Source organism: Haplochromis burtoni, unplaced genomic scaffold, assembly GCF_018398535.1.
Source record: "Haplochromis burtoni strain Fernald_Lab_line unplaced genomic scaffold, NCSU_Asbu1 Contig_900, whole genome shotgun sequence".
NCBI lineage: Eukaryota > Metazoa > Chordata > Actinopteri > Cichliformes > Cichlidae > Haplochromis > Haplochromis burtoni.
Window position 1 is genome coordinate 80191 of NW_024583261.1, and position 23734 is coordinate 103924.

General features: G+C 40.5%; 2 protein-coding genes, 2 long non-coding RNA genes and 1 pseudogene across 4 annotated transcripts in view; 2 read left to right on the forward strand and 3 right to left on the reverse strand.

The window, feature by feature from the left end:
• Positions 1-4134: 4134 nt before the first annotated feature.
• LOC121812882 lies at positions 4135-5202 on the forward strand. The gene is made up of 3 exons (XM_042216023.1): positions 4135-4323; positions 4400-4744; positions 4835-5202. The coding sequence occupies exons 1-3, from the start codon at positions 4185-4187 to the stop codon at positions 5200-5202; spliced, it is 852 nt and encodes a 283-aa protein (XP_042071957.1). The 5' UTR covers positions 4135-4184.
• Positions 5203-5572: 370 nt separating this feature from the next.
• On the forward strand, positions 5573-6025 carry LOC121812880. The gene is made up of 3 exons (XR_006053380.1): positions 5573-5652; positions 5752-5783; positions 5879-6025. It is a non-coding gene; the product is annotated as an uncharacterized LOC121812880 (long non-coding RNA).
• A 2911-nt stretch (positions 6026-8936) lies between these two features.
• On the reverse strand, positions 8937-10014 carry LOC121812878 (annotated as a pseudogene).
• An 8374-nt stretch (positions 10015-18388) lies between these two features.
• LOC102294857 lies at positions 18389-19632 on the reverse strand. Its single transcript, XR_006053379.1, has 3 exons — positions 19450-19632; positions 19319-19350; positions 18389-19223 (listed from the first exon to the last, which is right to left on the reverse strand). It is a non-coding gene; the product is annotated as an uncharacterized LOC102294857 (long non-coding RNA).
• Positions 19633-22827: 3195 nt separating this feature from the next.
• Positions 22828-23734, reverse strand: part of LOC106632559 — a 3544-nt gene continuing 2637 nt past the window's right edge. Inside the window, exons 3-4 of the mRNA XM_014330609.2 lie at positions 23320-23569; positions 22828-23204 (exon numbers count right to left, since the gene is read on the reverse strand). Of these exons, the coding sequence (XP_014186095.2) occupies positions 23189-23204; positions 23320-23569 (266 nt within the window). The 3' untranslated portion in view covers positions 22828-23188. The remainder of the gene's footprint in view (positions 23205-23319; positions 23570-23734) is intronic.

The following is a 23734-nucleotide window of genomic DNA, read 5'->3' on the forward strand; positions in this document are numbered from 1 at the left end:
TCAGTACGCCACCTTGAAAACGGCCTCATTACTAAGTTCTAATTAATTTAAAACTGCACCTCGCCAGATAAAAACTCGGATCTCCACCAGGTGCGTGAAAGGCAATGATGTCCCGGCTCACGTTTCTGGCTTTTCTTAAAGTTCACAAGCTCCTGACGTTTAAGTAGGAGGCAGCCGGGTCCCCGACCCTGTCAATCAATCTGGCGCAGTAAGGAAGCAGTCTCCCGTCGACTGCTTCGGTTAATTTGGGATGCCCGAAATTCCCCGGCAACCAACCGAGCAAAAAACCTGATCCCGCGTCCGAGGTCAGGAGTCACCGCCACAGTGCTGAGCAACTACGCCCTTAGGAGACCACGTCTCCAGTCCTAAAAAAAAATTGACTTGTTTTAAAAGCCTCACGGTGCGCTCTCAGCGCCGTTTAATTATCTGAAGCCCGAGACCCCGTCTCTCAACTCAATTAAACCGAAAACCCTACACTAACGAGGTGGCCGCTGGCACCCAACCACCTACAACGGTTTATACCTTTTCAACCGTGTTTTTTAACCTTATACCGTATTCTCTTCACCTTAAACCTTAGTATTTTAACCTTAAACCTTAGTATTTTAACCTTAAACCTTAGTATTTTAACCTCAAATAACCTCTTAAAATTCGCTTCCACACAGAGCATCAATAACTTTATCAATCAAACTTTAAACTTTAAACTTTAAACGCCAATTACAAAAATCACTATGGACAAACACCAGAAATCCCAACTGAGTGAATATTATTTTAATTAAATTTAGTTTTAACTTCCAATATAGCGCCTTTGGATGAAAATCAACAGGTGGCACTCACCTTTCTTATTATGTCGCCTGGCGTCACTCAGATAGGCTCTGCTGGCGTTCGCCCCTGTCGCCCACGGGACAGCTGCACCCTGCTCCTCTACACCACCCGAAGGTTTCGGCACCAAGTTGTTACGTCTGGTTCTTTTTGGTTAAGAAGGAAAAACAAGCTGATTCCGTATGGGTGACAAACATAGTGATTTTATTACACACTTTGCGCAGAAGTGTGGGGAAAACAGTTTCACATCAAGAATCTCCGCTGGGCGGAGGCATCTTCATCCTTTTATTAACATGATGACATCACACAGTCAGAACTTACTGGAAATGATAACAATTTGGGCCTGGTCTAACAGTTTACCTAATATGGACATGAACTGCTAGATTTAGAGAAAAACAAGTGTGTATTACAGTGTGCATTTTGTGAAAGTATATCTATCAGAATGGTGTCCTCAAACGACCCTAGTATTCTTATTAAGTGTGTGTGTAAACGTGCGTGAGTTATATAAGTACGTGCAAGTTCTCTAAAGGCCTGCGTACGTGCAGAACTTAAGGCAGATAACATCCTAAGCCAGGGTCCAGCAGGACCCACAGGCTTCTGTAAAACAGAACTAGGCCACAGCTTTAAGCAAATCACAAGAATAGTACAGAACAACAGTAGACTAATTAAAGTACTGATAATCTGTATTGATTAATATTCTCATAAATGTAGTTCAAAGATTATTCTGTCAACTGATTGTGATTACAAATGATTACTGATTGATACTTCTGCTTATACTGTGATCCTAAGTATACAAAAAATAGAAAATAAACTATCTCCTGTTCACAAGAGCCACCTCCACAGGACAAGACTCAGCAGTCCATCTGCATCTAAAGGACAAAGGACACTCTTTCGAGGATGCCAATGTTCACATTTTGGACAGAGAGGACAGATGGTTTGAAAGAGGAGTGAAAGAAGCCATCTATGTCCACTGTGAGCGACCATCTTTGAACAGAGGCGGTGGTTTACGACACCAACTGTCTGCCATCTATAATCCAGTTTTGAGTTCCCTTCCCCAGACCCTTAACGCCCACTCACATCCTGGGCCATCTGACCTCAGGAAATCACATGATAAGGTGGGGCCAGGTTTCACAATGAGCTCACCCGAAACCCTGGCTGATTGTGACCCACACCGTTTTCACACCTTGGCTCATGTGATTAGGTAGAGGATCATCAGGGGGTCCTTTTGTCCCTCTTTGGGGGGAAACTCCCACTGGGTTTAAATCTGGGACTCTCCACCATTTGACCTTAGAACTGAAGAAGCTTCTCGGATGAGAGGTGAAACGTCTTCAAGCAACTTAAAGAAGTCCAGACGCTTTTCTTTGCAAGCTCCTTAGACTACGATGACCTGGATGACTGAGAACCTTCACGGACATCTTGTGTCCTGTGTTCAGTGGTGTGTTTTGCTTCCCCCTCGTCTCATTAAGTCAGATTGGTCACAGCTGTGTTTCCCATTCCTTTTACTTCCTTGTGTATTTTAGCCCTGTCTTTTCCTCTTCCCTTTGTCATGCCGTACCCTCACAGTGCTGTGTTTTTCCCTTTGTGTTCCTGGCCAATTCTACTCTGAGTTTCTTGTTTTTTGTCATGTGTCAAGTTTAGTTTCATTTTTGATGTTACAGTTTTTTCCCAGCAAATAAAGCTAGAATAGAGCTGTTGAGTTCACCTGTTTGTGTTCGAGTCCTGCACTCCGGTCCTATATTATATATTGTCTAATGTTGAAAAATTGTTTGATGATCTGAAACATTTAAGTGTGAAGAACATAAAACATTAAAAACTTCTTATTTAATTAACCCACTCCGCGCTAATGGTGATTGTGTTCATATCTTTGAGGGAGAGAGAGGTTGGTGGTGATAGGGACTTCCAGCACTGAAGATGTGTTCGACTTTGATGCTCTGTGTTCATTGATATAATGGGAAAAGAAGGACTGCTTAAAGTTTTAATCCACAGGGAAGGCCTTGGAAGTCTAGAGAAGCTGCAATCCACCTGGAAATGATCCAAGCCACTGAACTGCTAAACTCACAGGCTGCTGGAGACCAACCCAGAACACCTCCAGGCATCCCAATTTATGCTGTCTATTCTTGTGTAAAGCAGAAGAGTGGACAGGCTTTTGGTCTCAGTGTAGAAACACAGGACCTTATGAGAATCTCTTTGAACCCCCAAAACCAAATTAAAATAATTTCAAATTTTCTGATGTTTGCGTGTTTAGCTCAGAACGTGAGTGGAGTGTGTATACAGTGGTTTGAAAAAGTGCCTGCCCCCTGCCCTTACACAGCACTGTAAAAGACTGATTGCCAGCGAACGCTCGACTGCAGTTGTTGTTGTTGTTAATGGCGGCCCAACCAGTTATTAGGTTCATTAGGTTATATGGGGCAAAGACGTTTTCACAAAGGACCATGTAGGTTTTCTGTTCTTATAAATAAACACCTTCATTTGGAAAAGGCATTTTTTGAAGTTTGTGTTATCTAAAGTTTTTGATGATCTGAAACATTTAAGTGTGACAAACATAAAAAAAAACATAAAATATAAAAGAAACCACAGATGGAGTATGTAATTAGCTAAAAGTACTCAAGATATGCCTGGATTTGCTTTGTGTTATGAATGACTGGATTATTGACATAACAGCAAGTCCAGATTGTGGGCAGTCTCCTGCCTCTGAGCATCTCTGCTGAACTTCTGAACTGTCCAAACTGTTAACCTCTTAACATCGACAGTTCTGTTACATTTGAACATTCAGTCATATGTGAATAAGCTTTACTTTATATTTCATTCATTTTAGATTTCATTAGAGCATTCACCTTAGCATATTCCTTTAATCCAAATACTTTTTCTCTTTAAAATTGTGTTTGCCAATCAGAGTTTACTCAATACAATCTCCTTTTTAACGAAATCATGAACTTGAAATGTCAGATATTCAGAGATCAGAATATACTGTGTGCACTCTCATGTAGTCTCTCTCTCCCCTTTCTTCATATTCATATTCAGCACATGAATACAAAAGATTAATTATGGTTCATGTCTACACAGAAAACTCTAAACATTAGACATTTGCACTACTTAAACTGCATTTCTCTGCATGATCACTTACGTTTTTGATTGATTTTTGATTACGAATGAAGATGTAAGACTGTATGAAATCTGTTTTACCACTCTAAACTTTATTAACACATTTTTAACACATAAGGCTGAATGTCAAGTCCTTTTACCCCCTCAGCTTTGATGGCAGGGGGTGGCCAGGGGGACCTCAATCTCTCTCGCTACGCCACGTTACTCGACAGAGCCAATCATGTTCTGCAGTGTGATGGTGATGAACCAATCAGACCTGTCAGATGTGGCAAAATGTAGGACAAGCTGGCGTTTTTAAATCTGAGAAGTATACTGCTGCTTCATTAGGTGTGGACTGCTGTACTGAAGAAGGAGACAAGATGAAGATGTTCTTTGTGAATGTTTTCCTGCTCTGCTCTTTATGTAAGTAAAACAAATTGACTTGTGTAAACTTTTGATCTTCATTTGTGTGAAACTGAGTCTGTTTGAATTATTTCAGGTGCAGCACAGTTAAGTGACGTCTCTCAGCCTGAATCTTTGAAAACAGTGAAGATTGGCGACTCAGCTACTATTAAATGCTTCATAAAGAGCGCATCAAAGAAAACCGTGTGGTACAAGGTGACTACAGGGAGGAAACTACAGCTGGTGGTAAAAACTAATTCTCACTATAATGTGAGAGAGTTCAGTGATGAATTTGTTAACCGTTCTTCAGTTAAATTTGACATGACTAACAATCATCTGACTATAAATAAAACATCATGGGAAGATGTTGGAACATACTTCTGTGGAGTCTTACACATAAGTGAGGTTCAGTTTGGGTCAGGAACATTTCTGATGTTGACAGGTATGTTTGGACATGTTTGCATTTCAAATAATTTCAACTGAATATGAACACAGTGCTAACAATCACAGTCCAAATGGTTTGTTTTCCAAGGTGCAAAGACAATCAGCGACTCTGTCGTCCAGCAGCCAGAATCAAAGTCAGTGAGGTCCGGAGACTCTGTGACTCTCAGCTGTTCTGTTCACTCTGCTCAATGCACAGCAGAACTCACTAGTTTCATGTGGCTGAAAAACTCGGATCGTTCTGCTCCAGAGATGATTTATTGCTCTGACAATAAGAACAACATCTCCCAGAGAACTGACAGAGGACGAACTACCTGCGAGTACAACTTTGTCGTCAGGAGCCGGGATGACGCTGGAGTCTACTACTGTGCTGTCAATGCATGTGGACAAATACTGCTTGGAAATGGGACAAGAATCAATAATGGTAAGACAGTTGCAGTGCTTTTTTCAACTTTTTAAGGCTTCCACCTTAAGGTTCAACGGTTTTTAAATGTGTTTCTTTAAAGTGTAGTTTCCAGTCGATTAGATCCAAAGACAACAAGTTTGTGAAACTTTGCCAGATTTGTCCTTTTTATCAGAATGTCAGATCTAATTAAAACCTTTAAAAATACCAATACCCCAAAATACAAATTCTGCTTGGAAATGGGACCAAGATTGGTTTTAAGTGTAAGTAACTTTGCCGTAGAAAATCATGCGTTTAAAATTTCCAAAATGCACGTATGATGATTAACTGTTTAAGATCTGTTTTGCTTTTTATTTTATACATTAGAAGTTGCTTTGAACTGAACTTCTTATGCCTCCTTCTGTCTGCATTTGCAGACGGCATCAATTATCATGAGACACCAATACCATGCATCATCATCATCATCATCATGGGTGTTTATCTGGTTTTCGCTGTGTTCATGATCAGTAAGAGAAACCGCTACCACTGTACAGTAACCGATGCTGTTGATCTCTATACTGTGTGTTCCACTGAGCATAACATCAATCACTTTGCCTGCTTTTCAGAGTTTAGCTCAGGACTTTCACCTCTGTCCAAGGTGTGTGCTGTTTAGTTGAATATTTATATAATCATTACACTATCCTTAATGGCTCATAACTTAGATTTCATTCACATTATTGTACTGTTTCTCAGGTTCGAGGTGAAGAAAACCTCGAAATCAAGAGATCAAATGAACAGAGAGATGGTATCTGGAGTGAATGTGTGTACTCCAGGGTGAAGCTACACTGAACTGAAGCCGTTCCGACTTTGATGCCACATGTCTAGACATGAACTTATTACTGCAGCTTTGAAATGTTTAGGCTGTTCTCTAGCTCCTGCTCGATCAGTTTAAAGCCTGCTCTTTTTTTCTTTGTTTTGTTCTAAATAAAATTTTTATTATCTATTCTGTAAGACAGAGGCATGTGAGATGAAAGCTGACATGTTGATGTAATCTCTTGCTCACTTTCTTTCTCTTTCTGTCATTTTTATATGACAGACCAGTTTCTTTATCATTAATAAACCCAAATCTTGACTTAAAGTAAAGCATTTTAATCTTTTCATGCATCGTATCTCAATTTTTTACTGTTAGCACCGAGGGGGTAAATTGGGTGTTTTTAAACTGTTGGCATCTGCTGATCTGTGGACTTATTCATCTGCTAGCTATATGAATCATGTTCTTTAGCGTCTGTTCTGGGCGTATTGCTCTCTTTTGACTCAGATCTTAGTTATTATATACATTGCACTGTCTCTAAATCTTTTTAACATTTGAGTTGTCTCATATTGTGGTACATATATATAATCAATAGTTTTGATTATACTATTCTAGTAATGTTATCACGAAGCTTTTGCATGTTCTCGTAGAAAGCATGATAGAGTCACTGACATGTTAGATGCTAGATCTCTCATGGCTGCACTTTCTATCTTCTCTTTCTCTTGTTCATTCTTTATACATCAGAAGAATTGTTATCACTAATAGTTAGTTGTTATAAACATTCTATTTTTCACAACTATTTATCTAGTTTTCGATAAATTGATAATACTGTTTAGTGGTTGGAACTCCTTTTCGAGGTTAAGTCTAGTTTACATAACATCACGTTAAATTAAAGACACAAGGATGTAATCGTTTTTTACAATTTTCACTCATGTATCAAAGTCACAAACTCAGTTACTTCTGAATCTAAATAAAAAGTAGTCATTATTTTTACACATTCAAACCAAGTCCACTCAATTACAGAAGCCCTGAGCAAATTTAAAGTGCAGGTAGTAAACAAATGAGCTTCTGGCTGGTCTCCTGGTGGAAACACAAGCTTTCCTATATCCTGCTTAAGGGTATACCTCTCATGGCTGTACACACTACATCACTGGATCTCATTACTGTCAAAAACCAGCCAAGGACTGGTCAGAGATACAAACACAGTCCTATCACTGCCATCTTAACCTTCTGTATCTGTTCATGACTCTGTTTAACTTAAAATATTATATTGATTATAGAAGAAGGGTGTAATCGTTGGTCAGTGTAGGGTTTTTCCAAACATGAACATTTTTATTGTAAAACATTTTACATTCGTAGAAACAATTACATATATTGTCATGTAAATAATCACAACACTTTTATTCAATGTTGGATCACTTCGTTATATGTTTCCCAAAGCTTGCTGCCAATACAACCTACAGCAAACATCACATAGCAAAGTGTTCTTTAGGACAATTTGTGAAATGGAAAGTATTTCAGTCCAAACATATCAAAGTATATCAAAACAGTACATTTGGTTTTCACAGTGCAAGGCAGAGTAAATAACTGAAGACTTATACATTCCATTAGTGAGAAGCTGGTTGTTAAATGTGACAGTCCATGAAAAGCATGCTGGTTTTAAAATCCGAAGGATACAAAAATGTGAATTTAGCCTACAAAGAGGTGAAGTTGAGAAAATGTACTAAACTTCTTTGATTATAGTTTGAATGCTTGTATGCACCACTGAACAGAGATATACTACCTATGAGGGTTGCAAGACATCCCTTAGCCATTATTTGTCATAGCTTGGTCGTATTCCCCTGATGAAACTTTGATGTTCTGTTGTCAGGGTTTGAGTGTAGAGTAAATTACAGCATCTTTGTTGGCTTTTACTGTAGGTTGTCTGGGCCTGATACTATTGTGAGTCAAACACACAGATGTATAGACGACTGTATCACCAGTCTGTGAAAAAAGGAAATACCAATAAATAAATATATAATAAATATAGTCATGTCCTGACAAACAAATTAAAATATGTGAAATAATCTATTGCTGTTTGATGAGTGGGATAGGCTGCCATGAGGTGGATGGACTAAGACAAACTCTCACCTGACCGCCTTCATCGGCCGCTTCTGTGGAAAAACAAGCATTAAAAGATACCTATAGTTAGTAGTTACTGCAGAATAACAGAATGTGGATCTCATCCTGCATAAAGTTTTACATACCTGCAGATTTCTTCATTCTTGTCTTGCAAAATGTCACTACAAGGAGGAGCGTCACAGTTCCAAGAACATGTTTGACAGCATCAGTGCAATAACGTCGGACTCAGTGATATGCTTTCAGTGTCTGCTGTAACATGATACATGATTTAACATTTAAACAACATTACGATTTAGACAACATAATTGGATTAACTGGATTTAATGTAGAATTTGGCTACTTACTGTTACCACAAGCATTTTGTTTTCTACACAAATGGGTCAACAAAGTCAGACAGCAGTGAAACAGATAAAGATAAATGAAGTATATGGTATATTCAGATTTTTGGTTTTTTTACCACTTGCTGCGACAACCTGGTGCAAAGTGAAAACCTTTTCTCATCTCTGATCTCTTCAAAGCTACCACATTTTCTTGACAAACACTTACATGAAGAAGATGATCTGCCACTTGACTTGAATGGGTGGTTTGTGGGTTTTTTATTTTTAATGCGTTTAATTAGATCTGACTTTCTGTGGACACCGTACGTACTTCACATTGCCTCGGTTAAAAATAAATAAATTTAAAAAACTGAACTGATCGGTTTTTCACCCTCCCATTTATATATGTTAAGGGAAATACTTAAAAAACTTTTTTTTTTACAAATAATCAGGTGGTAAAATAGTTTTTGTAAATTTGGACTTTCTGTTTCAGTGAAGGTTTTCTAACTTTTTAACAATTTGCACTGCACTTTGAAGAAAAATATTTCAATACCTTTGAACTTTAAAGTGAAAGTAAAAACTTTAAAAATGCACTGCTAGTGTCTTACCATTATTGATTCTTGTCCCATTTCCAAGCAGTATTTGTCCACATGCATTGACAGCACAGTAGTAGACTCCAGCGTCATCCCGGCTCCTGACGACAAAGTTGTACTCGCAGGTAGTTCGTCCTCTGTCAGTTCTCTGGGAGATGTTGTTCTTATTGTCAGAGCAATAAATCATCTCTGGAGCAGAACGATCCGAGTTTTTCAGCCACATGAAACTAGTGAGTTCTGCTGTGCATTGAGCAGAGTGAACAGAACAGCTGAGAGTCACAGAGTCTCCGGACCTCACTGACTTTGATTCTGGCTGCTGGACGACAGAGTCGCTGATTGTCTTTGCACCTTGGAAAACAAACCATTTGGACTGTGATTGTTAGCACTGTGTTCATATTCAGTTGAAATTATTTGAAATGCAAACATGTCCAAACATACCTGTCAACATCAGAAATGTTCCTGACCCAAACTGAACCTCACTTATGTGTAAGACTCCACAGAAGTATGTTCCAACATCTTCCCATGATGTTTTATTTATAGTCAGATGATTGTTAGTCATGTCAAATTTAACTGAAGAACGGTTAACAAATTCATCACTGAACTCTCTCACATTATAGTAAGAATCAGCTTTACCACCAGCTGTAGTTTCCTCCCTGTAGTCACCTTGTACCACACGGTTTTCTTTGATGCGCTCTTTATGAAGCATTTAATAGTAGCTGAGTCGCCAATCTTCACTGTTTTCAAAGATTCAGGCTGAGAGACGTCACTTAACTGTGCTGCACCTGAAATAATTCAAACAGACTCAGTTTCACACAAATGAAGATCAAAAGTTTACACAAGTCAATTTGTTTTACTTACATAAAGAGCAGAGCAGGAAAACATTCACAAAGAACATCTTCATCTTGTCTCCTTCTTCAGTACAGCAGTCCACACCTAATGAAGCAGCAGTATACTTCTCAGATTTAAAAACGCCAGCTTGTCCTACATTTTGCCACATCTGACAGGTCTGATTGGTTCATCACCATCACACTGCAGAACATGATTGGCTCTGTCGAGTAACGTGGCGTAATGAGAGAGATTTAGGTCCCCCTGGCCGCCCCCTGCCATCAAAGCTGAGGGGGTTAAAGGACTTGACATTCAGCCTTATGTGTGAAAATAGAATAGAATAAACCTTTATTATCCCATCAAATTTGTTGAAAAATGTGTTGTGTAAACATCAGAGAGCTACAACAGAGCTTTTTCCTCCAGTTTGTTGATCATCTTTATTCTTAGTTAAAGACAAATAAAAAATGTAAGTGATCAATATCCAGAGAAATGCAGTTTAAGTTGTGGAAATGTCTGTTCTAATGTTTAGAGTTTTGTGTGTAGACATGAGCCATAATCAACCTTTTGTTCGTTGGACTGAGAAGATAAGGACTGTGTCACCAACCCATCATTATACTTTTGAACAACAAAAACAATGTTAAATGTTGTAAACATCAAACACTGAATGATGGTTCATTGTCATTGTGCTGACAGTTAAATAATCATATATAATCAGTCTTTTGTGCTGGACTGAGAAGATAAGGACTGTGTTGCCAATCTGTCATTATACTTGTGAACAGGTGTTAAACACAGAATGATGGTTGTGTTCAATAGTAATCAGAAAATATTTGGTTAAAGATAATTATGTTTAAGTTGACAATTTTACATTGTGAAAAAATTATTATTATTTTAAGGACAGGCTGTGCTTAAAGCCTGTGTACGAAATGCCTTCAGACATGTTTGTGTGTGTGTGTGTGTGGGTGTGTGTGTGGTGTGTGTGTGTGTGTGTGTGTGTGTGAGAGAGAGAGAGACTAAATGAGAGTGCACACAGGACATTCTGATCTCTGAATGTCTCACCTTTAAAGTGTATGATGTAGTAAAAAGGGGATTATATTGAGTAAATTGTCACTGAGAAACAGTTTTCAAGAGAAAACGTATTTGGATTGAAAAGGATTACGATAAAGTGAATATGGAGAATGAAAAGTGAAGCTTATTCAGATATGATTGAATGTTCACATGTAACTGAAATGTCCATATTATAAGACATAATAATAAAAAAAATAATAATAAATTTTATTTAAGAAAGCATCTTTCAAAAAACTCAAGGACACTGTACACAAGCAATAACAAATAGATAAACAAATAAATAGGGAATATGGAAATAGAGAGAGAATGATATGGTGTGGCTGAAGATCAGTTGACCTGATTGGTTGACTAGATATTAGAGAGAGAGAGGTGGGGCGAGTGGGCACTTGATAAAGTCTAAACCTGGATGTATGGAGGTGTTGTGGGTCTGTTCCCAGCGGTCCTTTAAGATTAACAATTTAGACGATTGGATCGAGAAGAGATGCTCAGAGGGTGCAGACTACATTCTGGACTTGCTCTGATGCCAATTAGCCAGTCATCCATAACACAAAGCAAATCCAGGCATATTTTGAATATTTTTATGGAGGTAATTACTAGGGGTGCAAGGATATTCGTATCGATATTGAACCGTTCGATACAGTGCTTTCGGTTCGGTACGCATATGTATCGAACAATACAAAATTTGTAATTTATTTTATCAACTTTCCTTCTGACGATGCTGTCTGTGTTGAGCGCTCAGTGAATCTGCGTTCGACTACTCCGCCTAGGCTCGACAGTGCAGCCTAGGCGGAGTAGTCGAACGCAGATTCACTGAGCGCTCAACACAGACAGCATCGTCAGAAGGAAGAGCGCAGGGCAAGCTAGCGAGACAGAAGTTAAGCTCTCCTTGCAACATGGACCTCCCCCACCCTCATTCAGATCTGGCGTTTGGAATTATTTTGGTTTTCATGTGACGTATGACCCTGAAGGTAAGCGAGTCATGGACTAAAGTAAAACAGTATGTTGGATTTGTCACGGGTCTGCGACGGCAGACCGTGGAGTTGTAGAGAAAGTAGGGCCCAAACGCGAGACTCAAGTGAAGGACAGTGGATTTATTTATGGCGAGTGGACAGAAACGACAACTATATACAATTCAAGCACTGTGACTCCTGTGGCGATTCCTCTAAGAATCCCACACAGTGCACGTGTCCATAGCAGTGAAAAGGTGACAACTCCAAAAACCCGATTCCACTCCGTGATTTCCCCTCGTGACGACGTTCCTGACTCCCGACTCCTGGTGACACAAAAACACACACAGCTCAGCAGGCAGCCTTTAGTAGCGAAGCCGATCACAACACACTAATCTACGGAGGTACTTAACAGGTTCGACTTAGTATAATCCCGCGCCGACTGGGGCTCCGCCACCTTCTTAAATAAGGCGCCCCTCATGAAGCCATCAGCTGCAGCTGGTGAGGGCTAATGGGCGGCAGGTGCGGCAGTCCCCAGTGCGGGAACACTTCCGGGTCGCAGTCCCCTCAGCGACCCCAAAACATCCGGGAGCACCCAGGGAGAAAGGACAAAAAGGGAGAGAAAACCACCATAACATATGGAAAAACATACAAGAAATACATGAGCTCTGGGTCATCAGACCCAGACCATGACAGATGTGCCACGCAATGCTCAATTACATGGGTGGGAACTAGTGTGTTAGCGCAGTTAGCTCGTTAACGTGTTGGCCGTCTAGCCCCATGCACGGGGCGATCGGCGGTAGCTCGTTAACGGAGATTTGCCGTGTTGTGGCGTTAAGTCATTTCAACGAGATTAACCTGAAAGCACTAGTGGGAACACAACGAATATGACTGCACATTTACGCCGACATCATCCTAGTGCAAGACAAGTGGAACAGAAAAACAAGCAAGCATGCTACTAACTTTAGCCGAGTCATTTAGACAGCTGTTAGCACATGATTCTCCTTATGCTGCTGAGAATATAGCCCAGAAGAAGCGGATAGTATAGCTTTTATTTTGGAAAGAGACATTTCTCTGTAATAAACTCTCTTTTCCAAAGATGAGTGATTCCTCAATCAGATACAGGGCTCGCAATATCGCTAGCCCGACGTCCCGGGCTAGCGATTTTTTCAGTCGGGCTACCAAAATCTATCTCTGCCCTGCCCGTCGGGCTATTGTAGGAAAAATATATGTCAATGCTTTTGCATTCTTTCAGAAATGTAGCTGGGTAATTATGTCATTGGCATCGGTGAGCCACTGTCAATATGTGACATATTGAAATCGCGTTTGAATTTGCGCTTGTTTTTTTGCTTTCACTTTGCAATCGCTGCGAACTGTGTATAGAGAGCGACAGCACTGATCTGTGAGTGATGATAATTTGTGCACCAATTCCTCTGACATCGTCTTATTAATTGTTAGCTTACTATGCAAACATGACAAGTGAAATCTCCCGCAGCAAGCTTAAACATGTGAGAGGTTGATCGCGCAGAGAATCGCTGAGCTTATGTGAGTGCGTGTGTAAAAGCAGCAGGATTTATATTTGACTACGATGACCTGGATGACTGAGAACCTTCACAGACAGATATATATTTTAGTTCTGCTGAGCCAAATAAGACAGGTCAGGGTGAAGAAGTGACAGCCAAAGAAAAGCTTACCACAAAACGGAGAAGTTATGACAAATCAGACTATAAGGCAAAAAGAAAGTGCAGCTTTATGGTTTCATGGACAAAAGAATTTCTGTGGCTGCAATATGACGAGCTAAATAACCAGGGCTGCACATAAGTGGTCCGCAGGTGCGCATTCGCTGTCAAAATAAAAAACACGCACAAGGGTTAGGGTTAAATTTAAAAACTGTACTTTTGAGTTAAAATATATATTTATAATTTTAATAAATGACAAATTAAAAAGGCATGAACATTTTTTTTGTATCGAAAAAATATCAAACCGTGACACCAAAGTATCGAATCGAACCGAACCGTGAATTTTGTGTATCGTTGCACCCCTAGTAATTACATATTCCAGCTGTGGTTTGTATTTACACAGAGCTGTGACAAAGCATTTGGCCACTACCAGATTTCCTGTTATTTTGTATATTTGTCACACTTTGTTTCAGTTTTTACTTAACTATGCCGCACCTGAAATAATTCAGGCAGGATACACTCAGCTTCACACAAATGAAGCAGAATACAGTCACACATAGCAATGCATAACCTAGGAGCTCCGCCTTACTTTGAAATCTATTTAACATGCACCATGACAGGGCCAATTATTAATTAATTCATGTTTAAACTTAAGTTAGAGTTTTTATATGGGAATATTTGCACTTCTGTTAAATTAAGCTTTTATGTTTCTTTTGTTTAGGAGCAACAGAAAAACAGGAACACTAGGAGTCCAGAAACAACAAAAACAAAAAAACTAGGCACAAGAGTCAAGGCCAGCTGCGTGGAAAGTGGCAGCACCGACACAGTTCAGGGGGCCGACTGCGTCGAAAGCCACTGTAGCATAGGTGAAGCAGATCCCGACTCAAGCCACATGGAAACCCGCAACGGTGAGACAGGTGTGGATGCCGACTGCTTGGAAAGCGCCAACAGTGAGACTGTCCAGGGCACTGGCCGTGAGGACAGTGGCAGCAGTGACGTTATGTAAATGAAGCAGGTCTGGAGGCTGACCGTGGTGGCAACACAGTTCAGGAGGCTGCCCATGACGATCCTAAACTGATGGCCTGGAAAGTGGCCAGCGACGGTGAGGTGCAGGCCGTGCATGTGCAGGCTGGTCTGGGTGAGGACGTGGTCATGGCCGTGGACTCATGGACAGCTTGGCTAACAGCTGGTATGCAGGACCAGACGAGACGGGACCAGAAGAGGCAGGACCAGACGGTAGCATGGTGTTTGCAGGTGGTAGCACGGAAGCCGTGTATGGTGGCGCTCACGGTGGTGCTGATGGCTGGATGGGCTCGCCTGAGCTCCCAGCAGGAACAGAAAACAACTGGGTGGACTCTCCAGCGCCCCCAGTCAACACTGATGGTGGCGTAGAAGTCACGGATGGCTGAACCGACTCCTCGGAGTCCCCAGCAGAGACAGACAGCTGGCGCGGCTCTCCAGAGCCTCCAGCCGGAACAAATGGTTGGACAGACTCTTTGGAATCCACAGCAGAGACAGCCGGCTGGTGAGGCTCACCTGAGCCCCCAGCGGGAACAGAAACAGAGCCAGCAGACACAGAGCTAGCAGGTGCGGAGACCCCTGGCTAAGACAAAGCAAGGTCACCAGGTGCAGAGACCACTGGCTGAGACGAAGCTGGCTGGAGCTGTGCAGGGCATTTGCTCTGCTCAGGCAGCGACAGCAAAATGAAGTCCTCAGCTGGCTGAATAAGTTTAGCAGAGCTTCCAGCAGAGGATGGAGGTGGCTGGAGTGGCTCACCAGAGCCATCAGCGAACACAAGGAGGTGCTGGACTGACTCTCCTGAGCCTCCAGCGAGAACAGGCAGTGGGCCACAAAGTGCAGAGGCCCCTGCCTGAGGCGAAGCAGAGCCAGCAGGTGTGGAGAACCCTCCCTGAGCTGGCGGCTTAGGAGGTGGATGAGCAGAAGACTGAGCTAGCAACTGAACTGATGACTCGGGTTGTAACAGAGTACAGGGTGGGCCATTTATATGGATACACCATAATAAAATGGGAATGGTTGGTGATATTAAAGTCCTGTTTGTGGCACATTAGTATATGTGAAGGGACAAACTCCTCAAGATGGAGGCCTGAGGAGTTTGCCCCCTCACATATACTAATGTGCCACAAACAGGAACAGAGGCAAGGACTTGATACTGAACAGAAGGAACACAGAGTACAGGGAGAGGAGTGACTTGAGACACGACAAGTAAATGTGTTTTACTTACATAAAGAGCAGAGAAGGAACAAGTTTACAAAGAACACCAACAATTGCAGCAGCTGACTTCTCAGATTCAACAACGCCAACTTGTCCTACATTTTGCCACATCTGAAGGTTCTGATTGGTTCATCACCAGCCTCTTACAGAAAGTGATTTGTTGATTTGCACTGAAAGGAAAAATCCCTTGTGGCCTATTTTGAATTTTACATCATGAAACTGTCAGTTTTGCTTCATACTTTCCAGAACAGCATAAGACCTCATTTTTATACATTACAAAAATGGCCCCAAAGCTGATAAAGTATGGAGAATAGATTGAGTATAAAAAATACTCACTTGACTGGACCAGTTAGTGATAAGCAATTGATTTATTGAAACAGCGCATTTGTGCCTTTATCATAGGCATAAAAATATCTAAAAACATTTTGTGTTATTTACTGATGTGTCCATAACATAGACAACATAGGCACAGGGTTATTTTGTTGGCTTCAGTCTTTTTTTCTGGTGTAAGACTTATTAAAAGTAAAAGTAAATACTGGATAAATACTTATATTTAAGTTTTTATTGTTTCACAAAAGGTTAGAAATGGAATGTCCACAGTTTATAGTTTATTTGCGGATGTTTTTTTAAATAAGCTTGGCAGAGGCAAAGAAAAAGCAAAAATAGAAAGAATAAAGAAAAGAATAATGAAATCATGTCAATTCTACTTAATTAACTCTGAGCTAATGATGAGTTTGCAGTGAGGTGGAACACATCTTCAGTGCTGGAAGTCCCTATCTCACCACCAACCTCTCTCACTCTAAAAATAAGAACATAGTGCAGATCAATTAAATGCATCACGCTTATATCAGAATATATCAGTTCTCCCTGAGCTGCATCTTCTTAATCTAAATTGTGATGCTGTTGTAGAAACCTACAGTGTATCCAGAAAGTATACAGCGCTTCACTTGTTCCACATTTTGTCATTACAGCCTCATTCCAAAATTGATTAAATAAAATTTCACCTCAGATTTCTACACACCTTACCTCATAAGGACTTGTTGGTGAGGAAGACTCCCCCCCTCACAATGACCAGACTCTGTGTCTGACCTCGGCTGATGTGAGGAAAACTCTTCACAGAGTTAACCCAGGGAAAGCTGCTGGTCCAAATAACATCCCTTGGAGAGTACTCCGAGAACGCGCAGACCAGCTGACAGATATCTTCACTGACATCTTCTACCTCTCCCTGAGCACTGCTGTCGTCCCAATGTGCCTCAAGGCCATCATCATCATTCCTGTGTCAAAGAAGTCTTCGGTGTCCTGCCTCAATGACTACCTTTCAGTTGCACTCACACCCATTATAATGAAATGCTTCAAGAGTCTCCTCATGAGTCACATTAAGACCACGCTGCCACCCACACTGGACCCACTGCAGTTCACGTGTCGCCCCAACCGGTCAACAGACGACACTATCGCCACCACCCTACATCTTGCCCTCACCCACCTGGACAATAAAGACACATATGTACAAATGCTGTCCATAGACTTCAGTTCAGCATTTAACACAATCATTCCTCAGCACCTGATTGGAAAACTAAGCCTGCTGGGCCTGAACACCTCCCTCTGCAACTGGATCCTGGACTTTCTGATGGAGAGACCTCAGACAGTCTGGATCGGTAACAGCATCTCCAACACAGCCACACTGAGCACTGGAGCCTCTCAGGGCTGTGTGCTCAGCCCACGGCTGTTCACTTTGCTGACTCACCACTGTGTAGCAGTGCACAGTTTGAACCACATCATCAATTTTGCTAATGACACGACTGTGGTGGGTCTCATCAGCAAGAACGAGTCAGCATACAGAGACGAGGTGAAACCGCTAACAGACTGGTGTAGAGTCAACAACCTGTCTCTAAATGTGGACAAAACAAAGGAGATGACACTCTTCACCCTGCTGTCTTCTGGAAAGAGGCACCAGAGCATTCATGCCCTCACTGCCAGACTGTGAAACAGCTTCTTCCCCCAGGCTACACACACACGTATCGTTCTGTTCTGTCTGGTGTTGCACTTTTTTTTGTTTATTGTTTATTTTGTTTATTGTCTGTTATATGCCATTTGTAGTGCCATGGTCTTGGAGGAACTTTGTCTTGTTTCACGGTGTACTTTACCACTGCACATGGTTGGAATGACAACAAAACCACTTCACTTCACTTGACTTGATCACTACCAGCAGCCGTGACTGTCTACATGAGGCAAGTTGGATCCATGCATGCAATGCTGAAAGTCAGTCAACTTTAACAAAAAGAAATGAACAGTAAATTTAAATTGTTTGATTTTATTGTCTGATCAACTTTTTTTTATTAACTTTATTAGTGTTTCACAACATTTTTTGGCACATGGCTGTGTATTGTAGAACATGAATAACACTACAACAGCATTTTTAAAATTATCATTATTGTTTTAGCTTTAGACAGTTCCTTACCTTATCGGATTATAAAACCTGCTTTGAAATATTGTTTTTAAAGGGATATTTATTCTGTTGACAAAATGCAATTCTCCCCCCCCCCACACACACACACACACGCACACACACTTTATTTCTATGTGTACCTGAGGCAACCTTCTTTAATCAGAAATGAAAAAGTCACATCCTCCAGGATTTCATTGAATAATTTAATTTTTTATAACAGTGAGTAATTGTGATTGTGACAAATGGGACTATTGCTGTGAACCAACAACACGAGGCCCAGAGATCTCAAAGTAAGTAACTGTCAGAACAACAGTTTATTATAACAGTGACACTAATGGATCATTTCTGGATCATCCTGTCTGTGATGAAGAGAAGGCTCTTTACATCAGCCATTGAAATGAAGAAAGCTCTGCACAAAACAACCACAAAGAGTATCATTGAGTATAGATTATTATCTATAGGGTCTAACTTACAATATAAAGCACCTTCAGGCAATGGTTGCTGTATAAATGGAATCGAATTGAACTGAAAGAGAAGACTTCACAAGGTCACATATGCAAACCAACAGTTTAAAAACACACAATTTATAAACTCAGTGCTTACAGTAAAACAGTGAGATACGCTGCATGAAAAGCTGAAAATGCTTTTTGTAAAGGCATAATATGTGTTAATGATAAAAAAAAAACCTATCATATACAAATGATAGAAAACGAGCGAGAAATTTGATCAGCGTGTCAGCTTTCTCACATCCCTCTGTCTTACAGAAAAGATGCTAAAATATAAGTAAGATCAGTTAACAAGAAACTTTACACTTAGAACAAAAAAAACAGAAAAAAAAAAGAGCAGGCTTCAAATCGATCGAGCAGGATAATGTTAGGATGCGCTAGAGGACAGCCTGAACATTTCAAAGCTGCAGTAATAAGTTCATGTCTAGACATGTGGCATCAAAGTAGTAACGGCTTCAGTTCAGTGTAGCTTCACCCTGGAGTACACACATTCACTCCAGATACCATCTCTCTGTTCATTTGATCTCTTGATTTCGAGGTTTTCTTCACCTCGAACCTGACAAACAGTACAATAATGTGAATGAAATCTAAGTTATGAGCCATTAAGGATAGTGTAATGATTATATAAATATTCAACTAAACAGCACATACCTTGGACAGAGGTGAAAGTCCTGAGCTAAACTCTGAAAAGCAGGCAAAGTGATTGATGTTATGCTCAGTGGAACACACAGTATAGAGATCAACAGCATCGGTTACTGTACAGTGGTAGCGGTTTCTCTTACTGATCATGAACACAGCGAAAACCAGATAAACACCCATGATGATGATGATGATGATGATGATGATGCATGACAGGGTTCTCTCACAGACACAAAAACTCTCGTGATCATTGATGTCGTCTGGCAATACAGACAGGAGACATTAGAATTTCATTTCAAACCAACTTCTAATGTATGAATTGAAAAAGCAAGAAAGGTTATAAAAAGATAATCATCATGTGTGTATTTGGGAAATTATGAGTTTTAAACACAAGATTTTCTACTGCAAAAAAATCTTAAGTAAATTGTACTCCAAAGTTACTTATACCAATCTTGGTCCCATTTCCAAGCAGTATTTGTCCACATGCATTGACAGCACAGTAGTAGACCCCAGCGTCATCCCGGCTCCTGACGACAAAGTTGTACTCGCAGGTAGTTCGTCCTCTGTCAGTTCTCTGGGAGATGTTGTTCTTATTGTCAGAGCAATAAATCATCTCTGGAGCAGAACGATCCGAGTTTTTCAGCCACATGAAACTAGTGAGTTCTGCTGTGCATTGAGCAGAGTGAACAGAACAGCTGAGAGTCACAGAGTCTCCGGACCTCACTGACTTTGATTCTGGCTGCTGGACGACAGAGTCGCTGATTGTCTTTGCACCTTGGAAAACAAACCATTTGGACTGTGATTGTTAGCACTGTGTTCATATTCAGTTGAAATTATGTGAAATGCAAACATGTCCAAACGTACCTGTCCACATCAGAAATGTTCCTGACCCAAACTGAACCTCACTTATGTGTAAGACTCCACAGAAGTATGTTCCAACATCTTCCCATGATGTTTTATTTATGGTCAGATGATTGTTTGTCATGTCAGATTTAACTGAAGAACGGTTAACAAATTCATCACTGAACTCTCTCACATTATAGTAAGAATCAGCTTTAACCACCAGCTGTAGTTTCCTCCCTGTAGTCACCTTGTACCACACAGTTTTGGTTGATGCGCTCTTTATGAAGCATTTAATAGTAGCTGAGTCACCAATCTTCACTGTTTTCAAAGATTCAGGCTGAGAGACGTCACTTAACTGTGCTGCACCTGAAATAATTCAGACAGACTCAGTTTCACACAAATGAAGATCAAAAGTTTACACAAGTCAATTTGTTTTACTTACATAAAGAGCAGAGCAGGAAAACATTCACAAAGAACATCTTCATCTTGTCTCCTTCTTCAGTACAGCAGTCCACACCTAATGAAGCAGCAGTATACTTCTCAGATTTAAAAACGCCAGCTTGTCCTACATTTTGCCACATCTGACAGGTCTGATTGGTTCATCACCATCACACTGCAGAACATGATTGGCTCTGTCGAGTAACGTGGCGTAGCGAGAGAGATTGAGGTCCCCCTGGCCACCCCCTGCCATCAAAGCTGAGGGGGTAAAAGGACTTGACATTCAGCCTTATGTGTTAAAAATGTGTTAATAAAGTTTAGAGTGGTAAAACAGATCATCATCTTCATTTGTAATCAAAGACAAATAAAAAATGTAAGTGATCGGTATGCAGAGAAATGCAGTTTTCTCTGCATACCAATTGTGGAAATGTCTGTTCTAATGTTTAGAGTTTTGTGTGTAGACATGAGCCATAATCAACCTTTTGTTCATTGGACTGAGAAGATACGGACTGTGTCACCAACCAGTCAATATACTTTTGAACAACAAAAATAATGTTAAATGTTGTAAACGTCAAACACTGAATGATGGTTCATTGTCATTGTGCTGACAGTTAAATGTGCTCAATACTAATCAGAAAATAATCAGTTAACGTTAATTATGTTTAAGTTGACAATTTTAATATTGTGAAAAAAAAATGACTTTAAAGACAGGTTTAATCCAGGCTGCACTGAAAACATATTTAGAAAATGCCTTGAGAGATATGAGTGTGCGTATGTGTGTGTATGTGTGTGTGTGTGTGTGTGTGTGTGAGAGAGAGAGAGAAACTAAATGAGAGTGCACACAGGACACTCTGATCTCTGAATGTCTCACAGTTAAAGTGCATGACTTGGTAAAAAGGGGGATTGTATTGAGTAAATTGTGACGGTTTGCAAGAGAAAAAGTATTCGGATTAAAAGGGTTCATGCTAAAGTGAATGTGAAGAATGGAAAGTGAAGCTTATTCAGATATGATTGAATGTTCAAATGTAACTGAATTGTCTTTGATAAAAGAGAGAAATAGAGAGAGAATGATAACGTGTGGCTGAGGATCAGTTGCCCTGGTTGATTGAGTAGATATTAGAGAGAGAGAGAGAGATGGGGCGAGTGGGCACTTGACAAAGTCTAAACTGGTGTCAGGGTTCCTGGGTCGGTGACCCAGTGTTTTCAGTTCACACTCACTGTTTATCTACTGCCTGTTCCACTTCCTGTTTTATTGTGTTAGCCTTGGTCTGTGTGTATTATGTTCAGTCCTCTTCCCATTATCATTAGTTCATTATGTTCAGCTGTGTACTCACCGGTCCCTCATTATCATCATTATCACCAGTCTGTGTATTTAAGCCCTCTGTTCTACCCATTCAGTGTCGGGTCATTGATGATGTCGATGATGTCGTTCAGTTCAGTTAAGTCAGCCAGCCATTCAGTCGTCCAGCCAGCCAGCCATTTTCTACCTCTGTTCTGTTCATCCACTCCTTATAATAAACCTTCACCAGTCTTCACCTACCTGCGAGTCCTGCGTTTGGGTTCCTTCCTCCTCGCCTCCACACAACGCCTGACAACTGGGATGTATGGAGGTGTTTTCGGTCTGTTCCCAGCGGTCCTGTAACATTAACAGTTTAGATCATTGGATCTCAGAATTCCAGCAGAGATGCATAGAGGGAGAGAGGACTGCCCATATTCTGGACTTGCTGCGATGTCAATAGGCCAGTCATCCATAAAAACAAAGCAAATCCAGGCATATTTTGAATATTCTTCCTGAGCTAATTACTACTACAGCTGTAGTTTGTGGCTACATGCATTCAGTGGTGTGATAAAGCATTTGTCCCCTTCCTGATTTCCTGTTTTTTTGTATGTTTGTCACACTTAACGTTTTAGACCATCAAACACATTTAAATATAACACATATAAACAAACAAGGGAGTTTTCAAATAAAGGTGTTTACTATTAAGAAGAAAAACCCTACATGGCCCTGTGTGAAAAAGTGTTCACCCCGTAAAACCTAATAACTGGTTGGGCCACGCTTAGCAACAACAACAACTGCAGCGTTTGAGGGCAATGAGTCTTTTACAGTGCGGTGGAAGGGAAGCGGGCGGGCACTTCAAACCACTGTATTCACGCTCCACTCATACTCACGTCTGATCTCAACACACAAACATCAGAATATTCAAAATATTTTTATTATTTTGGTTGAGAAGGGGGAGGGACTAAAATTCACGATGCAAAAAAAAAAGTGATCATTATTATCATGATATTAAAATACAAATACACATAATTCTTTTATATACATAACAGACGCTTTTAATAGTCTGAAACACAAATGTCATTATTGTCCATGTTAAATTGTGGCGTGAGCAAATGAATGAAATAGTAACTGTAAATGTCTTTTATAAGGGAAGTCATGCTTCAAAGAGAACCTCACAAGGTCCTGTGTTTATACACAGAGACCAAAAGCCTGTCCACTTTACTGCTTTACACTAGAATAGACACATTTACTCCAGGTGTTGTCCATCTGCATTTCTGATCTGTTCATCTTCATGTCCCTCAAAGGTTTGAAATAGAGGTAGCCTACTTCTTGGTCACCCTGGGGATAAGAAACAGTACAACAGCTGAGTCACTTTCACATTTATTAAAAAAAACTAACAAACATGGATGGAACGTAAAACTGTGCTTTTTCTTTCAAAAGAAAATGCACTTACATTTGCTTTGAAAAAGGGGGAGTTTTTTGCTGGATAATCTGGAAAACAGAAAACTGTGTCAATATAATGTCATATTCACCGGAGGATAAAAAACAAACATAAGGAATACTAAACCACTTGCCTGTGTATGTGCTCCTGTTTTTCTTTCTTGTCATGCACATTAAGGAAGCCAGTAAAACACTCAGGACGCTGGTGAAAGCTGAAACCCCCCTCCAGAAATACAACAAGAGAAGAGTGTCCCCTTCATCTACTGAGATAGTAACCCAACAAATAAAGTTAAAACACAGATGTTGTCTTGTCAGCAAAACTGGCTTGGTAGGTAAAATGCTAAATGGCCTGTATTTGTATAGCGCTTTACTAGTCCCTAAGGACCCCAAAGCACTTTACACAACCAGTCATCCACACATTCACACAC

Bases quoted from the DNA above. Each gene is read 5' to 3' on its own strand.
- LOC121812882 (XM_042216023.1), top strand. From the start codon at position 4,185: ATGTGGCAAAATGTAGGACAAGCTGGCGTTTTTAAATCTGAGAAGTAT. The intron at 4,324-4,399 runs GTAAGTAAAACA...GAATTATTTCAG, and splicing joins TTTCCTGCTCTGCTCTTTAT to GTGCAGCACAGTTAAGTGAC. The intron at 4,745-4,834 runs GTATGTTTGGAC...TTGTTTTCCAAG, and splicing joins AACATTTCTGATGTTGACAG to GTGCAAAGACAATCAGCGAC.